At 38.0% G+C, this 19010-nt stretch overlaps 1 protein-coding gene across 9 annotated transcripts in view; it reads right to left on the bottom strand.

The window, feature by feature from the left end:
* The window catches only part of CREM (cAMP responsive element modulator), a 36781-nt gene that overhangs the window by 3560 nt on the left and 14211 nt on the right, over window positions 1-19010 (bottom strand). For 3 of the 9 annotated variants that reach the window (XM_027906710.1, XM_027906711.1, XM_027906709.1), the window contains 4 exons: window positions 17325-17471; window positions 13454-13545; window positions 13167-13312; window positions 7708-7851 (listed from right to left, as the gene is read on the bottom strand). In XM_027906710.1, the coding sequence (XP_027762511.1) occupies window positions 7708-7851; window positions 13167-13312; window positions 13454-13545; window positions 17325-17471 (529 nt within the window). Of the gene's footprint in view, window positions 1-3784; window positions 3919-7707; window positions 7852-13166; window positions 13313-13453; window positions 13546-17324; window positions 17472-19010 lie in introns of those variants that run through there. The other 6 variants (XM_027906714.1, XM_027906713.1, XM_027906715.1 and 3 more) reach the window with 3 other exon arrangements.

The following is a 19010-nucleotide window of genomic DNA, read 5'->3' as shown; positions in this document are numbered from 1 at the left end:
AGGAGGTAGCAGTGGCTGCACAGGAAGGGGTGTAGCTGTACAGTAAGTCAGAGGGCAAAAGTTCAGATTCACCTCCTGAGCTTACCAGTTTTGAGCTCTCCTCAAGCTAAATGCTGATCTGACATGTTCCTTGAAACTGATACTTTTCTGATAGTCTCACCTCATTTTTGTATTTCTGATGTACTTTGCTCCTATTTGATGTACCTCAACTTTAAAACACTGTGAAAGTTCTAAGCACTTGTGACTTGTCTGACATAGAAAAAGAATCAAACAAAAAATATATCCCTCTTTAAATTCTAAGCAAGTACTCATCTGTTCCTTTCCATAAATACTTTATATTATTACAAAACAGAACTTCAAATTTTTTCATTAAAACAGCTGAATATAAAAGACGATGTTTCAGAGGCTATTATGCTACAATTAATTTATACTTTAATTCTTTCAAGCAATAGTCAAATAATGGAAAAACTTGTGTGTCATAGTTTAACCCCAGCCTGCAACCAAGCACCACACAACCACTCGCTCATCCCGCCCACCACCCCCTCTGATGGGATGGGGTAAGCAAACTCATAGGTTGAGATGGGAACAATTTAATAATGGAAATAAAACAATAATAAATGTAAAGAAAAAGAGAATAACTAAAAGAAAGAGAAATAAAACCCAAGAAAAACAAGTGATGCAAATGAAAAGCAATTGCTCACCGCCCTGACTGTTGCCAAGCAGCAGTCCCTGGACAAGCTTTTCCTACAGTTTACGTGCTGAGCATGATGCCTTATGGTATGGAAAAGCCCTTTGGCTAGTTGGGGTCATCTGTCCAGGCTGTGATCCCTCCCAGTTTCTTGTGCACCCCCCAGCCTACTCACTGGCAGAGCATGAGAAGCTGGAAAGTTTTTGACTGAGCACAAGCACTACTCAGCAACAACTAAAACACCAGTGTGCTCTCAACATCATTCTCATCCTAAATACAAAACACAGCACAGTGCCAGCTACTAGGAAGAAAATTACCTGTATCCCAGCTGAAACTAGGACAACTTGGAAAAATAATATGTAGACAGAAACATTGTGGGGAGGCTGACAGGTACAGAAATAAAGCAGCATCAACTACAGAGGGGAACAAACTAAACTAAATAAGAAGATAGTATTACTCTTATTATATTAACACAGGTGCTTCACTAATTAAATAAAAAAAAGCAGGATGAAGTTGTGTTTAGGCTACAGTTCCACTGCCAAGTCCTAAAATCATTATCAGCTTAAACCCATTGTAACCTCCCCCAACTCTCCATCCTGCGGGTAAAAGTGTTTGTGGAATTACAAGATGAACTGGACCAGTGAACTGACCTGGATAATCCCCTGGGGATGGAGGGAGGGAGGGAGGGAGGGAGGGAGAAATCAGCTCAGAACAGCCCTGTGAGCACTGACAGGCAGCCGCCATGAACACAGGACTTGGTTGTCTTGTACATCTACAGGGGAATTACTGAAGCCTTTCTTTAGATTCTCCATAGTCATGTCAATGGAACGATATTTCAGCTCACTATTTATAAAAATGGAATGTTAGCAACTCCTCAGGCTCACCTTTATGCTGGCCACATTACATATATTCTACAGACTCTATGTTAAGATCTACCTTTTTCTACCTCATCACTAGGCATAAAGAGATATTGTCTTAGCTTGCTTTAGCTAAATCCAAGCAAGCCATTTTGTAAAACAAGTCATGAGGAAAACCCCATAACCCAGGTCACCTTAGCCTGGCAAGACCAACTCCTTTGTTGCCTTTGTTTGATTTACACTCAGATGGCAGTGAACAGGACTTACTGCTGCTGTTGTGAAGAGGACTCTGTGTGATCATGTACCTGCAGCAAGGCTTAACAGAAGTGATTCCCTATCTCAGCTGGGATCAGCAAACACCACTGTAAGTAACAACAGGACCCGGTAGTGACTGTCCTTGCCTAACAGTTGTCTCACTTATAAACCTGCCAGCACGGTAACACAGATAAATAACCATTCTGGTGGTACAGACCTTGCAAACCCAGACATCACTGTTTTTTTAAAAAAGAAAAAAGCACAGCATTGACAGAATATCTTTTAGTTGAGCAGCAATATGTGCTTTATGACACTTCACTGCAAATCAGTACTTTTAATGACTGCAAAGTGTTTTGTACAGTATCTCAAAAAGTTACAATGTCACTGCAATCCCCAGAAAAATACCTTAGGAAAGGTGAAATGAGCTTTAAGCAGGGGGAATAAACTATTTTACCAAGAGTATTTTAAATCTAGTAATGTGTCTATATGACAGAGAAGAACACATTTTGGCATCTGAGAAAAATATCCCACACACCTTAATCCAGACTGACAAACCTCTGTGGTCATTTCTAATGAAACTTCACAAGGGTTTAAAGTAATTCCTAAGGCACCAGAGGTAGGACTGAGATTATTAACAAAGCAACAAACCTTCAGTTGGCACAGTTCCCTAACATGCTGCCCCAGGTCAAGTTTGTTGGTTTGGTTTGTTTTTTTTTCAGCTCCTTAAAATTGCAAGGGAGTAAAAAGTCACTGAAAACCCAAAGCTTTCAGTTGAGACTTACAAAAAGAAAATTATTAACAGGAGGAGAAACAGATGAAAAACAACTACTAAGGAAAAAAACAAAACAAAACAGACCACATCCAGATGAGCACAAAGGACCTTGTAAATTAAGCTCTGACAATTAAAAAAGAAAAAAAAAAAAAGGTAGTTTGCTGAACACAAGAAAGCATCCCTGCACTCCAGTTCTTTCAGTGACTATCCAGGAGAAAAAAAGCCTGATGTATTTTTATGTCTATTCTCCCCTTCTGTGAGTCATAATGGTGGGACTTGATTATCAAAGGGTTTTTAACTTCACCACTAAACTGGCTACACAGGGCACGAATCATTACTCCTCTGAGCATTAAAAACATCGGAAGATACTTATCTGTGGGTTAATCAAACAACGTGCGCCAGACCGAGCAGCAGCACCTAGGAGCCTGTGCCGGCTGCGAAGTAGTTAAAGCTCCCGAGCTGCCGGAGGCGATTGACGAAGCAGAAAGGAACTGACTAAATCGCAGCATGACTTGGAGCTGACGTCAATGTGTATCTTGTTTGGAGTTTAACTTTTCCAGTTCCCTACTGCAACACGATTCCAGGAAATCTAATGACGTCAGCCTTTTGAACTCAATTAGCTGAGGAACAGACCATTTTAACAGTGGAGGAGAAAACAAGCAGGCGTTACAATACTTAGAATTATTGCTCTCAAATTTATTTGCAATCCGTATTTTTTTCATCATGAGAGCACAGGGTTTATTTACACCACTGAAACAATGCACACCTTTTCTTTACAGTAAGGCTTAAGCCTACAGATATCAAATCTGTAGTGTTTATTGCTAAACAAATAAACAAAAAAATCAGCGTCATTTTTACAAAACAAAAAGCAACTATAAACACAGTAGCATATATTACTATCTCCACAATAAAGAAAAATGCAAAAGAAGACTGGCGGCTTTTTTTCAGCAAAATTTTGCATCAAGCGGTAAAGATTAGTTATCTGAACTAATCTCTGCAAGAACTCATGCACTAAGTGATTTTTTGTTTTTGTTTTCCAATTGAAACTATTAAAATTGCCCTGAAATCCTACACGAGCTAGATACAAGCTATTTGTATGAGTTTTGAGAGATGAAAGAGTTACAGCAACAGGTTCAAAAGAAAATGTCACAAATAGTAACTAAATCTGCTTAGACATACAAAATACCATGTAAAAGGAAACAAAATTTTTACCTGTTTCATCTCCTGTTACAGCCATGATCAGCTTCTGCACACACAGTTCTCCTGTTCCTCTGCCACAGCTCAGCATGAACTGTTCCAAACTAGCAAGCATGTGCAGGATTACAAGCAAGAGCACTGACATCACAGTGACCTCACTTGCTTACCACTGTCATTAATATGCTCTCTCACTGGCACAGCTCACTGAAACTGCAGCCCAAAGAATTCCTTTTCCAGTAAACCTGTTTTGTTTTTTTTTTTTTTTTCCTCTTCCATATTTCTATAATCCTAGCTTTGTTCTTTTTCCCTGAATTATTCATAAAGCTACAGAAAGCACTCACCACAACACTGGCTGTAAAGTACAGATTGAAAATTCACAGCACTGTCTGACAGAAATTAAAAACATTGCTGTAGCACTCACTAATAACTTGAAATGATAAAGCCATGATTGAATAGAAAATAAGGACATTTTAACCACACAGACATGCAATTGTTTTGATTGGAGCAGTTCCACTAAAAGGCAGAGAACTCCGTTGGTCAGACATGCGAGACAGGAAAGCTAATAAGTTGTAACAAATAGGTAAATGAAAGGCTAGAGCTCCTTCTTTGTGGGGTAACCAATAACCCACTCATTTAATTTCGGTTAAAAGCTTCAGAAAAGATTAAAGAATGATCCAACAAAGTAAGTCAACCTAATGCTAATGATTTCAGGCAGAACAATAACTCTGGGTAACTGCTATCTCTTCTTTCCCTCCCTTTTCAAAATATGTCCAAGAGATCTGGTTGACTCAATTTTAAAAAATAAATTAAAAAAAAATCAGCTCTAAGAGAGTTACTCCTTATTTACATCAATTTAAAGAAGTTTCAGACCAACAGTCCAAGCACTGTTCTGCACATAGGGCATGGTGAATGTCTAAGGTCCCTGTCTGTAATAAACCCAGACTGGTACTTCATCAACTGTGAAACTAAGCTGGATGGCAACAGTGGAAGAATCAATGTAAAAGAAGGAACATTCTGTGATTACAAGACTTCAGGATCATATGAACAGAAGATGAGAACTGAAGCACACAAGAAATTCAAGCCACAGATCTCAAGTATCATTGACCATATAATGAAAATACACATAGATCTCAACAGAATGATTTTTCTACAACTTTTCTACACTAATTTTTCACTAATAAGCAAAAACTTTCTTCTTCTTCAGCTAGCAAAAAAACCCCTTAACCTGCATTAAGAAACTGTCCAGACATTAAATCTGACTCTTATTTTGCCTACAAATGTAAACTTGTAGCAAACATAATGTCACTCAGCTTGATCAACACCTTTGGCCCTCTTCTCCTAATATTCTTTCCCACCACAGGTTATCAGAAAATATCAAGTACAGGGTTTATGTGATCCATTATTACATGAGATTCACCAACAAATACTTTAGAAAAAAGTATCAATATATATGTTATCAAAGATTCTGAATCAGATCTTTTCTGCCCTGGGACTAATATTTGTTATATTTTTTATTTCCTTTACTTCCATGATTATTACAAAAAAAATTATGTGCTACCTATCCAAAATTATTATAAATTATTACCATATATATAAGTGGAAAGATATTAAGAAGAATGTTTTTTTTATTATAATCTGTGCTATTACAATATATGACAATATATCACAATTCAACTACACAGTGTACATAAATGACAAATACTCATAAACTATATTCTTACAGACCTTCTAGCATAGGCAAGATGACCTGTAGTAAGGACATATCAGACACTTCCATATTCCAGTGTCTCACTCCATCCTGAATAACTCAGGTTTGTTGACTACATATAACTGTATCACTGTAAACATCCTCAGGTGCTTCCACACTCTTTATATACCCTTTTTTTTTAATTAAAGATTTATTTTTTTTTATATTTTCCAGTATCAATAGCATGTATAGTAAGTTCAAGCCTTTTATCTTCTCATCATATTCAAGGTCATGCTCAGTTGTTTGGGTTGTACTCTTCCCTGTATACATTATGTAGCACTTTTCCTCTGTGTCAACAGCTAGGAGCCTCCCTAAAGCACTGGACTTTGAGCCAAAGGAACAGAGGATTCCAGGAAGTCAACTTCTCTGACCATGGACAGAGAACAAATCAATGTCATTAAAAGTATCTAGAAGCTGCCAGAAACATGATATGGCAGGTGTTCAGTAACTGTCTCTGAATCCATTTCGAATGTTTCCATCAGAGGAAAGACACTCAATAAGATATTCCATCTTGTCAAGCCCATCACTGAGACTGATTAGCCCTGTCAGAGGACTACTCTGTAACAGAGTCTGTAAAGGAAGGTTGGTCAAATGAAATTCCCAAGGACTGAAATGCTGCCAGATACAGTCCTTAAATTCTGTGACTCCTCATAGACTTGGGAAGTTTTTGGAAACAGGTGAGGAGTTACTCTCTCTGCCCTGACCCCAAAGCTCTGAACAATCAAAGCAATGCCTATAAAACACTACAGCCTCTCATTTAAGGGATGTGTAGGTACATGCATAGAAAACATGTACTATTAGAGTGGGAAATTTGGTTGTGGGACGGCCAAATGTGGGTCTTAAGGCTTTGCTAAGAATGTATTCATAGTAACATTTAGGGATATTATAACAGTACTCTCTGCACCATAAAAACTAACATTTGGCTAAGGATAGTCTTAAAACTTCCCTGAAATGCTTCTGAGAAGTCTTGGGATGATAATGCATTACAGCAAAGAATTAACCAGACACAATGGAAGAACTCAAATTTTGTATCACTATTTCGCATTGTCTCAACAAATTCAGATATCTACATTATTTTATATATTTTTATTTTTTTGTATTTATAATTTTATATTTATATTTTATATTTATTATATTCTACATTATTTAGTTATTTTTATTAACACTCTTGGTTACCTTTACAGCAAAGGAATAGAAACAGACACCTAAAGACAGAACTTACTTCAAACATCCATAGCAGGTAAAATAAAGCACCTCAACCTGGACTTCACCAACTACCTCAGATATCTGTGCCTACACTTATTCGATGACTTCCATCCACTCCATGAATACATATTTAAAGTCCTTCTCGCTCTTCTCATAGTTTATTTCAGATAGCTGTTTTGGCTTATGAGAGCATTCATACAGCCCTCCTTTCCTACCTCTCTGTGTTAATAAAATAAAAATTTTTTAAAATTCCCTCTATCCTCCATAGCTACTAATTTAGTGACTCCACAGAGAAATCTCTTTGCCATTTTCAAAGGTCTTCATCAGCATTATCCAATTTCCCTGATAATGATAAAAATCTAGGAGACCTTTGGTTCTCCAGCTTCCCCAGCATTACCAAAAGGCTGAGAACAGCGGAAGGAAAAACATCATGCACAAACTACAGTAAGTCCAAGAACTCACTATTCACAGTTCAGCTCATGTGTGCATTTTATAGGACCTTCAAAGTGCTCTTCAGTGAGAAAACTAGCTTCAGTTATGGACCTGCCCTCTAATAACAAGTCATACATTGCAAGAACACTCTGCACTAAACATATCCCAAGAACTTCAGAATTTGTGTTTTAATAAGATTAACTGCTGAAAAAAACAAATTAGTTTAATATATTAAATGAGGTGCACCTTCAGCATCTCACTTCCATTTGTAGCAGCACCTGTATTCCAATTAAATAAGTCTCAAAAATCTGGACAAGAGAATTCAAAGAGAATTCTAAGCAGAAAGTGATTTTATATTATTTCTTGCTTCTAAGCAAAAGTAGTCGCTGCCTTACTGAGCACAGAACCTGAGTCCCCTCTAAGACTATCTTCCATCTTGCTATCCATAAGTATTTTATTTAATAGTGCAATAATGTCAACACAATAAAAAACCTTTTAAGAAAAATTTCTTACTATGAAAAAAATTATAATGCATTGGACTAATAAGACATACCTTGAACAACAACTTGGCTTCCAGGAACAAAAAACTGTTGTGTGCCATCAGATGACTGTCCTGCATATTGCACAATGGTTGCACCCGGCTGAGGAGCTCCTGAATTTGTCACTGTCTGGATTGTACCACCTTGAGATATAGTAACTAAACAGAAAAGAAAAAGATAAGTTAGGCAATAGGACGAGATAACATATGCTAAAAAGCAAAATTCCCTTTTTGAAATAAACATTGTCTGATAGGAATCCTGGTCCTCTCCTCGCTTAAAGATCAAGTGTACAATAAAACTTAGATAATGTTAATACTGATTTCCACAAATATAAAGCATGTTTTGCAGTACATGCCATCCGTATAACAGATAAAAATCCATGTTCAACACATTTTATTTCCAGAAATATTAACTCTCCTAGAATAGTGTTAATATAATTTAAAAAATTAGTAACTCCTAGCCATATAGAATCATTGTTGTTCTAAACACAAATGTATAAGTTATTTAAAAAAAAATAAAAATAAAAGCTATGTTTATTGACTCCCACAAAACAAAACCCAGGACACTCGAACAAAGGAAGAAAAAGTCTTCTGACACTCACAATCCTTTCCTTAATGTGAGAGTAAGTTTAGCCTAACAGCATTTATCGAAGTTGTATAAAGCTGTAAAGAGTCCAATATTTATGTAAGAAGAGAAATAGAACAAAGTGGGATTTTTTTCACCCACGTAATCAGCAATATGGAAAATACAAATATACTTTCTCCATTAAAAAATCATACTGCATTCCTTGTCATAATCACATATTTAGAAAAAAAGGCAATTCCCTAGAGACATTATTAACTGTATATTCCTTTTGAAATTAGCATTGCCTTTCTTAAACACAGAAATGTCACAGAATCATAGAAAGGTTTGAGTTGGAAGGGACCTTCAAGATCATTTGGTTCCAACTCCCCTGCCATGGGCAGGAGGAGCACCTTCCACTAGAACAGGTTACTCAGAGCTCCATCCAATCTGGCCTTGAACACTTACAGGGGTGGGACATCCACAGCTTCTCTGAGTAACCTGTTCCAGTGTCTCACCACCCCCACAGTGAAGATTTTATCCTAATATCTAATCTAAATCTATCCTCTCTGTTTAAAACTGTTGCCCTCTCATTCTATCTCTACCCTCCCCATCTTTCCTGTAGGCCCTTTTTAAGTACTAGAGGGTCACTGCCAGGTCTCCCTAGAGCCTTCTCTTCTCCAGGCTAAACAACCCCAGCTCTCTCAGCCTGCCTTTACAGGGAAGGCCTCCAGCCCCTGATATCTCCATGGCCCTCCTCTGGATGTGCTCAAGCAGGACCATGTCTGTCTGTCTTGTGCTGGGCACCCCAGGGCTGAATGCAGTACTCCAGGTGGGGTCTCGCCAGAGCAGAGGGGCAGAATCACCTCTCTTGACCTGCTGGCCATGCTGCTTTTGATGCAGCCCAGGATAGGATTTGCTTTCTGGGCCACAAGCACACACGGCTGGCTCATACTCCATTTTTCATCCATCACCACATCCAAGTTCTTTGTGGCAAAGCTGCTCTCAATCCACTCATTGCCCAGCCTGTATCTCCATTCAGGATTGCCCCAACCCACATCCAGGACTCTGCACATGGCCTTGCTGGACTTCAGCAAGGGTTGCACGGGTCCACCCCTCTACTCTGTCAAAGTGTGACCATCCAGTCAATTCCTTATCCACCAAGTGGTCCACCAGCCAAATCCATGTCTCTTATGCTAATTAAAACAATCCTTAAATTTTTAGTTGAGAACCCAATTCCCAAGAAGTAAAAAACTCCTCTCTCCCCTAAAAGATATTTAAACTACAAACATTGTGATTGTATTAGTGATCTGAGATGCTACGGAAGTCAGACTAAGTAGAGACTAAAGTCAGCTTCAGGCTTGCCAACTCCTCTGAATTCTCTGTCAGATTCACAGTATTTGATGACATTCTTGAAGGTTCAGCTCTGCTTATCTGAATACAGGATTTATGTGAATTTTGGAGATAGTTGATTTCAATGGTTCTGTTTTAACAACAGTAGAGCATCTTGAAAGTGCAACTTCAGATATAAACAATTCAAAGAGCACTGAGATTGCCAAATCCCAGCAGCTAAATTAGCTTCTTTAGGGCAAAACATGGAATTCCTCCCATGCTGAATGAAGTTCAGAGCCCTATCTGTAATACTGAAACAGGGTTCAGCATGGACCTCCAGTCCTGCCTTTGGAATGGGGAACATGCAATGCAGGAGCATACTAACATGGACTGCACACAGGCTCCATAAGGCATTAAGGAGCAGGGGAAGGGGGTGGCAGGGTGAAGAGAGCAAGATGATTTTTTGGTCTGACCTCCAAAGCAGAAAGTGCCTCATTTTGGGGTAGGGTGAAAAAGAGAGAAGGAAGAGAAGTAAATCATCGTATTCTGTGTTCTTCGCAAGGTCCAGGATGAGAGCAGCAGGATTTGTCAACTCTACCTCCCAGAGAAGTTACACAGAGTCAAATCCTGCCTCTCAAGAGTTAGCACCAAAAATAGTATGTCTACACCATCACAGAACCATACCACATACAACCCAGTCAGTTTGGCTTCCTGAGCAGTAAAACATCAGCACAGAACGATAACAAAGCTCTTGGCTCCACAGTGAGTCTGGGTAAACAATTATGTCACATCTGTACTACAATTATTTATTCAGATCACAATCCAGGACTTTCTAAACAAGAGTGAATTAATTCTAGTAACTGCCTCCCCTACAGGACTGATTCCTGCCATATTCCCAGAACAAAACACGGCCCATCCCCCCATTCACTGCCTGATCTCAACCCCTGCACACATGTGGTTGTGCTGGAGCTCTACTGAAAACTTCTACCAAAAGCTTTCTCTGAAGAAAGCTAGAACTTTCCTGGACAGTCCCTGAAGGTGGATGGGTATAAGTACCATCTTCCAGCCAGGACTGAAGACAATACTAATACCACTCTCTGAGTGCAATCAACTGCTCTAAACCAGAGAAAAAAATAAAAAAATAAAAAAAATCAGACCTTTCCCTCCCTCCCAAAACAGGAAAGGGAACTAAAGCTCATCTTTCCCAAAAGATTTCTTAATTCTCCAATTGTTAAAACGCTTTCCTAAGACAGCTAGTAACCCAAACAGATGGCAAAAGAACTAATGGTTTTCATTTCCCCTGCATCTTTTCAGGCAGATCATCATGATATGCACAAGTAGGCAGGGAGGTGGGGAGGTTGATTCACACATTCCAACAGAACAAACAATTCTTGCACATTAGACCACCACCACAGGTGAGGAAGAAACTATTTTTTTTCAGTATGAAATAACCAACATGACAGAACTACAGCCAACCGAGTAGGTTCGTAGTCAAATGAGGCTACAACGCTCCTACACAAGGCAGTGCCTTGTGTAAAACCACTCATTCCCCTGACAGAAAGATAACACATATGTTGATGGAGGCAAAGACATTTTATCTGGTCATGCCTATCAGTCTGTCTGCTTCCATAAGCCAAAGCCAAGAAGCTCTGAGGAAAAAGATATTTGGAAACCATGGCAACATACCATTTTGGCTGCTAAAAAGTGGAGAACAGCCATCACTGCTGTTAATAGAAAAAAATACATTTGTTTTCCAGAAAAATTTACTTATCAAGTTATTCCAAAAATAGTCATCCCAGACATCCAGACACTAACATACAGTCAAAATGATCTTTTCAACTAAACTGCCTTTCCTGAACGCAGGAATAGAGAGAACAGTAGAGAAAAATAAGGAACCAGCAAATGCAGTAACATATGACATTTTTTTTCAATCAGGGCACGCTACAGATGGCCAGAGTGACACTGCAAGACCAGTTCTTCACTGCCATGGACACTTTACAAGCTTAATGCATAAACTGCTGGGTGCCTGCACAGGAGAGCCTGTGCAAACAATGGTGGTCAGGAAGAGAGGAATGCTCAGGCATAATAATGATAGGCAGAAGTAAAGAGCTATTGACAGGAGATGTAAAGATAAATTAGATATGTGTAGTGACCTGCATAATATCCAGTTTAAAATCAACACACAAGTTGCTGCATTCCCGCACAGAGTTCCTGGTTCTAGCTAACAGCAGTTCCTGAGGATCACATGCAGCCAACAGGACACCTCAGAAATGCTCCAGATCTGTGCTTTATACATGTAAGGACTAGAAGTCAACAGTACAATTCCAAATTAGGACCTGCTCTACTACAAAGAAATGACTATCCTTGCTACCACCTGGTACCAATTTTTTCTAAACAGAGTTAAAACACACAGACTTCACTGAAGCAAAAGATGGGTGATATTTTAACTTACAATGCTGAATTAAAAAAAAAATCAAATTAATAAACAAATAAATTGGGTCAGAAAAACCATTTCCAGGAAGACAAAGTTCTTCAAACAAAGTTTTGGAGCCAGAAACAAGAGAGTCCATGAAGGCTGACACTGCATCCTGGAGCAATGCCTCATTATAATGAGAACCTTAAATACATAGCACATGTTCTAGGCTACAACTATAACTTACTCAAAGAAAAAGTAGCAAAAACCCAGAAATCTTCCAAGCTTGGCTTATAGCCAAGTTTAAATTACGAGAAATGAGATTTCATTAAATCTTTGTGGATTCTGTTGTTCAAGCACACTGTTGGTTTGGGTCTCTGTTGCTTAATTTTCACAAATAAATGTCTGATTGAACAAGAAAGCAAAAAATATGCATCTCGTTATTCATTTATACACTTCCCTATCCCTATGGTTTATGGCTGTGTTCAAATAAAAATCTACTAAGAATCATCTCCTGCAAGACATTGCTAGTCAAAGTACAACTCTGGTTTCCTAGAAGAAACTATGATTAAGAAACCTAAACTCTAAAAATATCCAGAATAGAACTGCGAATCTAACTTTTAACTCGCATTTGGATGAAGTATCAAATGTTGGAAATCACAATTTAGGTTAGTTCTGAAGTTTAAGTGTTCATACTTGACAACTGGAGACAGAGACATAGTTCATTTAAGAACAAAAATTGGGAGTTAACAAAAAATTTCATACTCCAAGCTTACAATTAAAAAAAGTCTAATTGTCATTTCACATAATAGCACTAATACATAGCAAATCACAGGAATTTGAAACTGCAATGATTTAAAACGCTGAACATTCATATAAAAGTGTCAACGTTTTTCATTTCACCTGAGCTTCACCTCCACGTTTTAACGCACAGAAACTCTAGAAGAACTAAATTTAGCAACTAACAAACATTACAGGAAACAAACTGAAAGTCTACAATGACCATGTCAGGAAAAATTAAATATAATAATTGAAGTTATTTAGAAATACAGAAGCTCTCATTGTTCTTCATCAAAATCCAACACCCCTATTTCATTATGAGACTCTTACAAAGCAATTTGTGCTATGTATGTTCTGCAACATCACATAGTACACGTGCAAACATACGGTATTGCCCTGTGTTAGTATGATAGAGGCTGGTCGGCATGGCCGTGGCAGAAATACCAGAAGGAGTTCCTTCATCTTCTGACTTCTCCTCTTCTTCAATCTTTGCTACTGCAGGAGCATCTGATGAGAGTTCATTCAAAATTTTTCTAAAAAAGAATGTAAGTGATTTTATGTGTTTGAAAACCCATACCCATAAGAAAACTAAATAACTGGCTTTTATCAGACAGTTTTGCTGTAATATATAAGCTGCCTTTAGGACCAGCAAAACCAAAATAAAAAATCCTTACCGGTATGAAGGCCTTCTTGAAAGTATTTCCCTACGTTTTTGGGAATCAATTATCACTTCTGATACTGCAGCTTCATCTGCAATCGATGCTACCTGTAATAGCAAAGTTCCTGAAATTCATAACTTCATTAAAAAAAAAAAGAAGATAGCAACAGAGTAAAATACTATTTTTAAAAATTCTTTCCGTGTTTGCATATAGGAAATTGATGCACTTATTTATCACTAACACCAGATTTCAGCCTTTTTTTTCCAAAGTAAATAAATTATGAGGTTAGACAGACATAGCCACTTCGTTGACATTTTCCAATTGAAAAAGAAAAAAGTCAAAATAATCCAAGTTACTTTTTTTGTGACTGACACTTACAAAAAGTACTGAAGACAGACTTCTTTCAATATAAAAATCTTATACAATTTGTTTAGCTTTTAAAGTGAAGCTAAACATTTAAAATACAAAATAATTCACCAATGTACCTTATACAATAGTATACAATATAAAAGCCTCTCCACACAACATAGCTATTTAGAAAATAACTTTATTTAAATGTACACAATTATTACATTTACTAACACATATGCATAAATACACAGACAATGCTTAGCAATGTTGTGTGAGTTTTAGAAACACCTGACAAGTTTACAATGTTTCATTTAGTCAGACCTTTAGTATTAGTATTTTCACATCTTCTCTTAAAATTACCCAAGACAACATAAAGGCCTGTGGCTGAATCACATTCTTGACCACCAACTATATTACTACACAGAACTGAAAGTCATTATTGAACAAGGAAAACACACCATTTTCTTGGATTCATTTAACTACTGAGAACTATTGGTGTGTTAAGATTTCCAAACTGAAACACTGTGATAAAAAAATCTTTTCACATAAAGACAGACCAGACTGCAGTTTCAGACCAAGCACTGTCTAAAGCACTGAGCAAACATGATGTAAGTGATTAGAAGACTCAGGTATTTGACCAGGGAGCAGAAGCTACTCAGGGAAGTCAAGGAATAGTTCTAGAATTAATGCATCTGCCAGGCTTCGGTGTTCAGTGCTAGAAAGAAAATCTGCTTGATCTCAACAGAAAATGACTGTCTGGAAGGTTCTGGAAATTTATAGGCCTGGGTCACCTCAACTCAAACCTGCAGAACTATGCCTTGAAGGATCTACAGATTATTGCAGGATAAAATTGCAGAATTGTCTCTTCGCTTATTTTCATTACATTCCAATTCCATGTAAAAATATTTGTCACAGCCTCATTTTGCTGGGTAATATACAGCAAACATCATCAGTTCACTCTGTGTCTGCCTCTCTGCCGCATAGAAGGTGAGAGGTACTTCTGCATGTGTACAAAGGTACAGCTCCAAAGCAGACATCAGAGCTGACTGGAGAAGATACAGGTGCTTCAAGAAGTCTGTATTTCTCCTTTTGCAGGATGGACCGGTGCTGAGAGGCAGAGAGGGGTCCTGAAAGAAATTTCCCTCCCAGTGTGCCTTCAGTGATCCTTCAAAACTAAGACAGTATTGCACAGCCAAGAGCTTGGGCATCCTAACTGAGAACAGAATTTTCATTCTGCTAGGGAGTGGAGGGTAAAACAGCAGGAAAACCAGATCTTTAGTTGCCTTTCAACCTTCACATTCGACTAAGGGTTATCGATAGCCCCCACTAGTTTGTGAAAGTTGCTGAAGAAGTTGGGAACATATTTTGGGAAGAAGGTAAGGAAATCACAAGATGATTTAAGAATTTTAATGTGGAAGAGGACATTTTCTGCAAGAAATTTCAGAAGTTATAATTTTCATCATGACAAAGAGAGAAACTAACATTTCAGAGCATTGTAAGAGCAAGCAACCATATCCACGATGTTAACAAACAGAAACCATTGTCTTTTTTTCCTGGACATCGTTCAAACTACAACCTTACCTACTTCAACTTTATCTGCATTGGAACAAAACTTCAAACTCACATTAGTCTGCCAAGACCCAATACACAACAGGGTGAGCAAGCAATAAGTCAAATAACAATCTGAACTTCAAATCTTCCTACAAGCAAAAAAACATTAACAAAACAATAGGGAATGTTACACAGATAAGTTTTTTTTTCATCCAAAAAGCAGCAGCATTATGAGCAAAAATTTTGAACACCTTCCTGTTGGGAGCTGCAGGTGTTTGAGGGAGAGGTCACGCAAGCTTCAGCATCAACCTTCAGTATACTTTTTTTATTAAAGTGATATAATTATCCCAAGTTCCCCATTGTCTGGCAGAGGGAAGATATCAAGTTAAAGCCAAATTATCTGGAGGAAATGCCAGATGTCAGGATAAAGCACTGAAGAGGAACACACCAGCACTCAACACCCTCGGTAATGGAGTCTTTTACAGCAACTTCAAGCCCTTCTTACAGAGTTATTCCATTTGCCATTAGCAGCTCAAATGAAACCAAAGCAAAAACCTGGAACTAACTAGTCAGTATTAACTGGGACAATAGTTTCTTCTTTCTACTCCTTTGGGAAAGGAAAGACAGCCAGAGTTCACTCAATAAAACAAAGAGCTGACTTCCACTCCCCTAAGACAACACAGCAGAAGCTGGCAAGAGATTCCTGAGAAATTGCTCCTTCTGAGCTTTGAAGAAAGTCCTCTACCTTTGCAGGTATATCCTGACTAGACTGATTTGAAGAAAAGCAGTGACAGAAACTGAGAATTACTAATACGCTTATAGCATAAAGGTTACTCTGGTAAATTACAGTTAGAAAGAATTCCAATTTAAAAACCAGTAATTATTTTGAATACTCTGATCTGACTTCATGTTTCACCAAAACACAGTCTGTTGACATCTACTGCACCTCTTTCAATAGTGACCTTGAATTTCAAAACCTTTCAAGGTTCCATCATCTACACCTACTGCTCAAAAATAAAGTATTCATTATCTGACCAAGGTTTTATTCCTTTTCTCTAATATAAATCATACCAAAGTTACTAAGAAGTCTCTAACATTAAAGACAGCTTTTCAAGAAGACTGCAACATGTTAAAGAAAAGCCATGTGTTGTCAATAACCACAGGTAAAACAGTTCCCACATAACAGGTGTATCATCTGTCTTACCAGAGATACCAATTCTATTTGCAAAAAACAATTAGGTTGACATTTCCCAATCAGATTTTAACAAAAATAGAGCAAACGTCTTCCTAGCTTACAAGAAAAACACCAATGGAAGACCAAGGCATGTTCAAAACACTGTAAATTCATTCTCTCTCTCATCTTTTTCACTACTTAAAAGCTCTGAAAAGTCTTATATATTTTGCATTGACCCCTGTTTTCTAATACCAGCAACTTGAAATGTGAACATTTGCCACATAAATGTTTATTTTGAGGCTGCCTGTATTTTTGGTCTCTACATATCCACATCCACAAAAAGCAATACCTGATGCTCTAACAGGGCCAGCTGAAAACAAGGAGCCACTTGACTCTTATGTGTAGTTTCATTACATCCAGATCCTTTGCAAAAACAAAATATGAGATATTTGAAAATTTATGACTTCATAGTCTTATTAGAAACGTGATGTTCACAGAATTTAACAAAACAGAAAAACTGCAAGATACACCAGAGTAAGGCCACGTTATCACAGAAATTTGCTGTTGCGTAAGTGCAGAGGTCCAAGACACCATTTTTTAGAAGATAAACAGGAAGCATTAAGGAATTGCTACACAATGCTTGTAGAGCTGCTACTGGTTGGATGTTTGCCACCTTTCCCTCCGCTGTTTCCTGCGCCATATGAGTAAATCCTGCAGCACTGGTAGGAATGAAGAGAAACTGAAGATGGATTGGGAAAAGAGTTATGAAGTACCAAATATTCATGAAAATGTAACAATAAAAGAGCTAACCTGAACAGCTTGCATGTGTGGTGACTGAATGACTGAGGGCTGTGTGGCTTGAATGACACCCTGGACATGAACAGTTTGACCAGAAGGCAACTGCACTAGAGTTACAGCTGGAGATCCTCTTCCAGCACTTGAAGCAGCTACAGAAACCTGCAAAAATTACAATCATCATGTTTAAGCAACATGTGTTAAGACTTGAGCAAACGCTTTTAGAAGAGACACTAAAACAAACTGATTTTGTTGCCATACCTAAAGTAACTTAGATGTGTATAATTATCACCCACAAAAATTAAAAAGTTTTACTAGTCAAAGTTTGGCATGTACCTTTTCAAAGGGTATGGAAAGCTTAAAACTGTTCCCTAACAAGCTGCAACTCTTTCTTCCTTTTTTTTTTTTTTCTCCAAAGACATCTTGTTTTCTCTTCAATTAAAAAAAAACCCCAACCCTAGGCAAACACATGCCAAATCTGCTGTTGCTACCATGAAGGTTAGGAAGAACCTCAAGAAATGTAACAAAAAGCATGCATATTCACTGAAGTGGTATGTTGCTGCAACAACATAAAGGGCAGAAAGTTCTTAGTCAGGAAAAAAAAAAACAAACAGAACTGCCTCAGTTTTGCTTTGTTAGGTAAGAAGTTGTACTTTTCAGATGGATGTCTCAAGAGATAAGAATTTTTCAGATAGCAAAAAACCACCTTGTTAAATAAAGCAATACAAGGACTTGTAAAATGATTTAGCTTCGCGGACTCTTTTATATATATATTTATATATCAAGAAAAACAGAGTTGGAGTGGATCAGGGCTCCAAAACATCAACAAAAAAAAAGAACAGCTGAATCTTCTTTAAGCCTAGCACAGCTGAAGTGTTCTGTTTAGGAGTAATCTGGTCCCTTTTTCTGATGACATTTTAGAGAACACAGCTTTCCCCAGCCTTTGGCTCTCAAGCCTCACTGCTGAGGATGAATGGGTTAAGAAACAGTTTAGCAACTACAGGAAAAGAAACAGTTCAATATTTTTGCTATTACTGTTAAGTCTATTAACAGAAACAAAGGGAAAACAACTACAATTGATCTCAAATGCCGTGATGAAACATCTAAACTCAGAAAAGGAAGAGAATGACAAACAAACCATACAATAAAAAGAAATACTGTGTTTTTTAAAGTAAACTGCATTGAAAAGTCTTATTTCTATATTCCACACATTCAACAATAAACCCAGACTCATATATAAAATTCTGGTATTATTCCCTTCCTAGCTTTGTTCTCAGTCCCAAAAGGTACCCGGATTAGTAAAGCTAAAACTGAGATCACAGAATCACAGAACATGTGTAGTTGGAAGGAACCCACAAGGATCACTGAGTCCAACTCATGGTCCTGCACAGAACCACCCCCAAGAGTCACACCATGAGCATTGTCCAAACGCTTCTTTAATTCAGACAAGCTTGGCACTGTGGCCACCTCTCTGGGGAGCCTGTTCCAGTGCCCAAACACCCTCTGGGTGAGGGACGTTCTCTAATATCCAACCTAAACCTTCCTTGACACAACTTCACGCCACTCCCTTGGGACCTGTCACTGGTCACCACAGAGAAGAGATCAGTGCCTGCCCCTCTTCTTCCCTCATGAGGAAGTTGTAGACTGTGATGTGTGATGAGATGACAGTGAGAAGACAAACATGATGAATGCTGAATATTA

Source organism: Empidonax traillii, unplaced genomic scaffold (assembly GCF_003031625.1).
Source record: "Empidonax traillii isolate 1590-97213 ecotype Southwest subspecies unplaced genomic scaffold, ASM303162v1 scaffold1345:size128070, whole genome shotgun sequence".
In the NCBI taxonomy this organism is placed as follows: domain Eukaryota; kingdom Metazoa; phylum Chordata; class Aves; order Passeriformes; family Tyrannidae; genus Empidonax; species Empidonax traillii.
The sequence above is the reverse complement of the archived record's forward strand: the minus strand, read 5'-3'. Positions and strand labels throughout refer to the sequence as shown.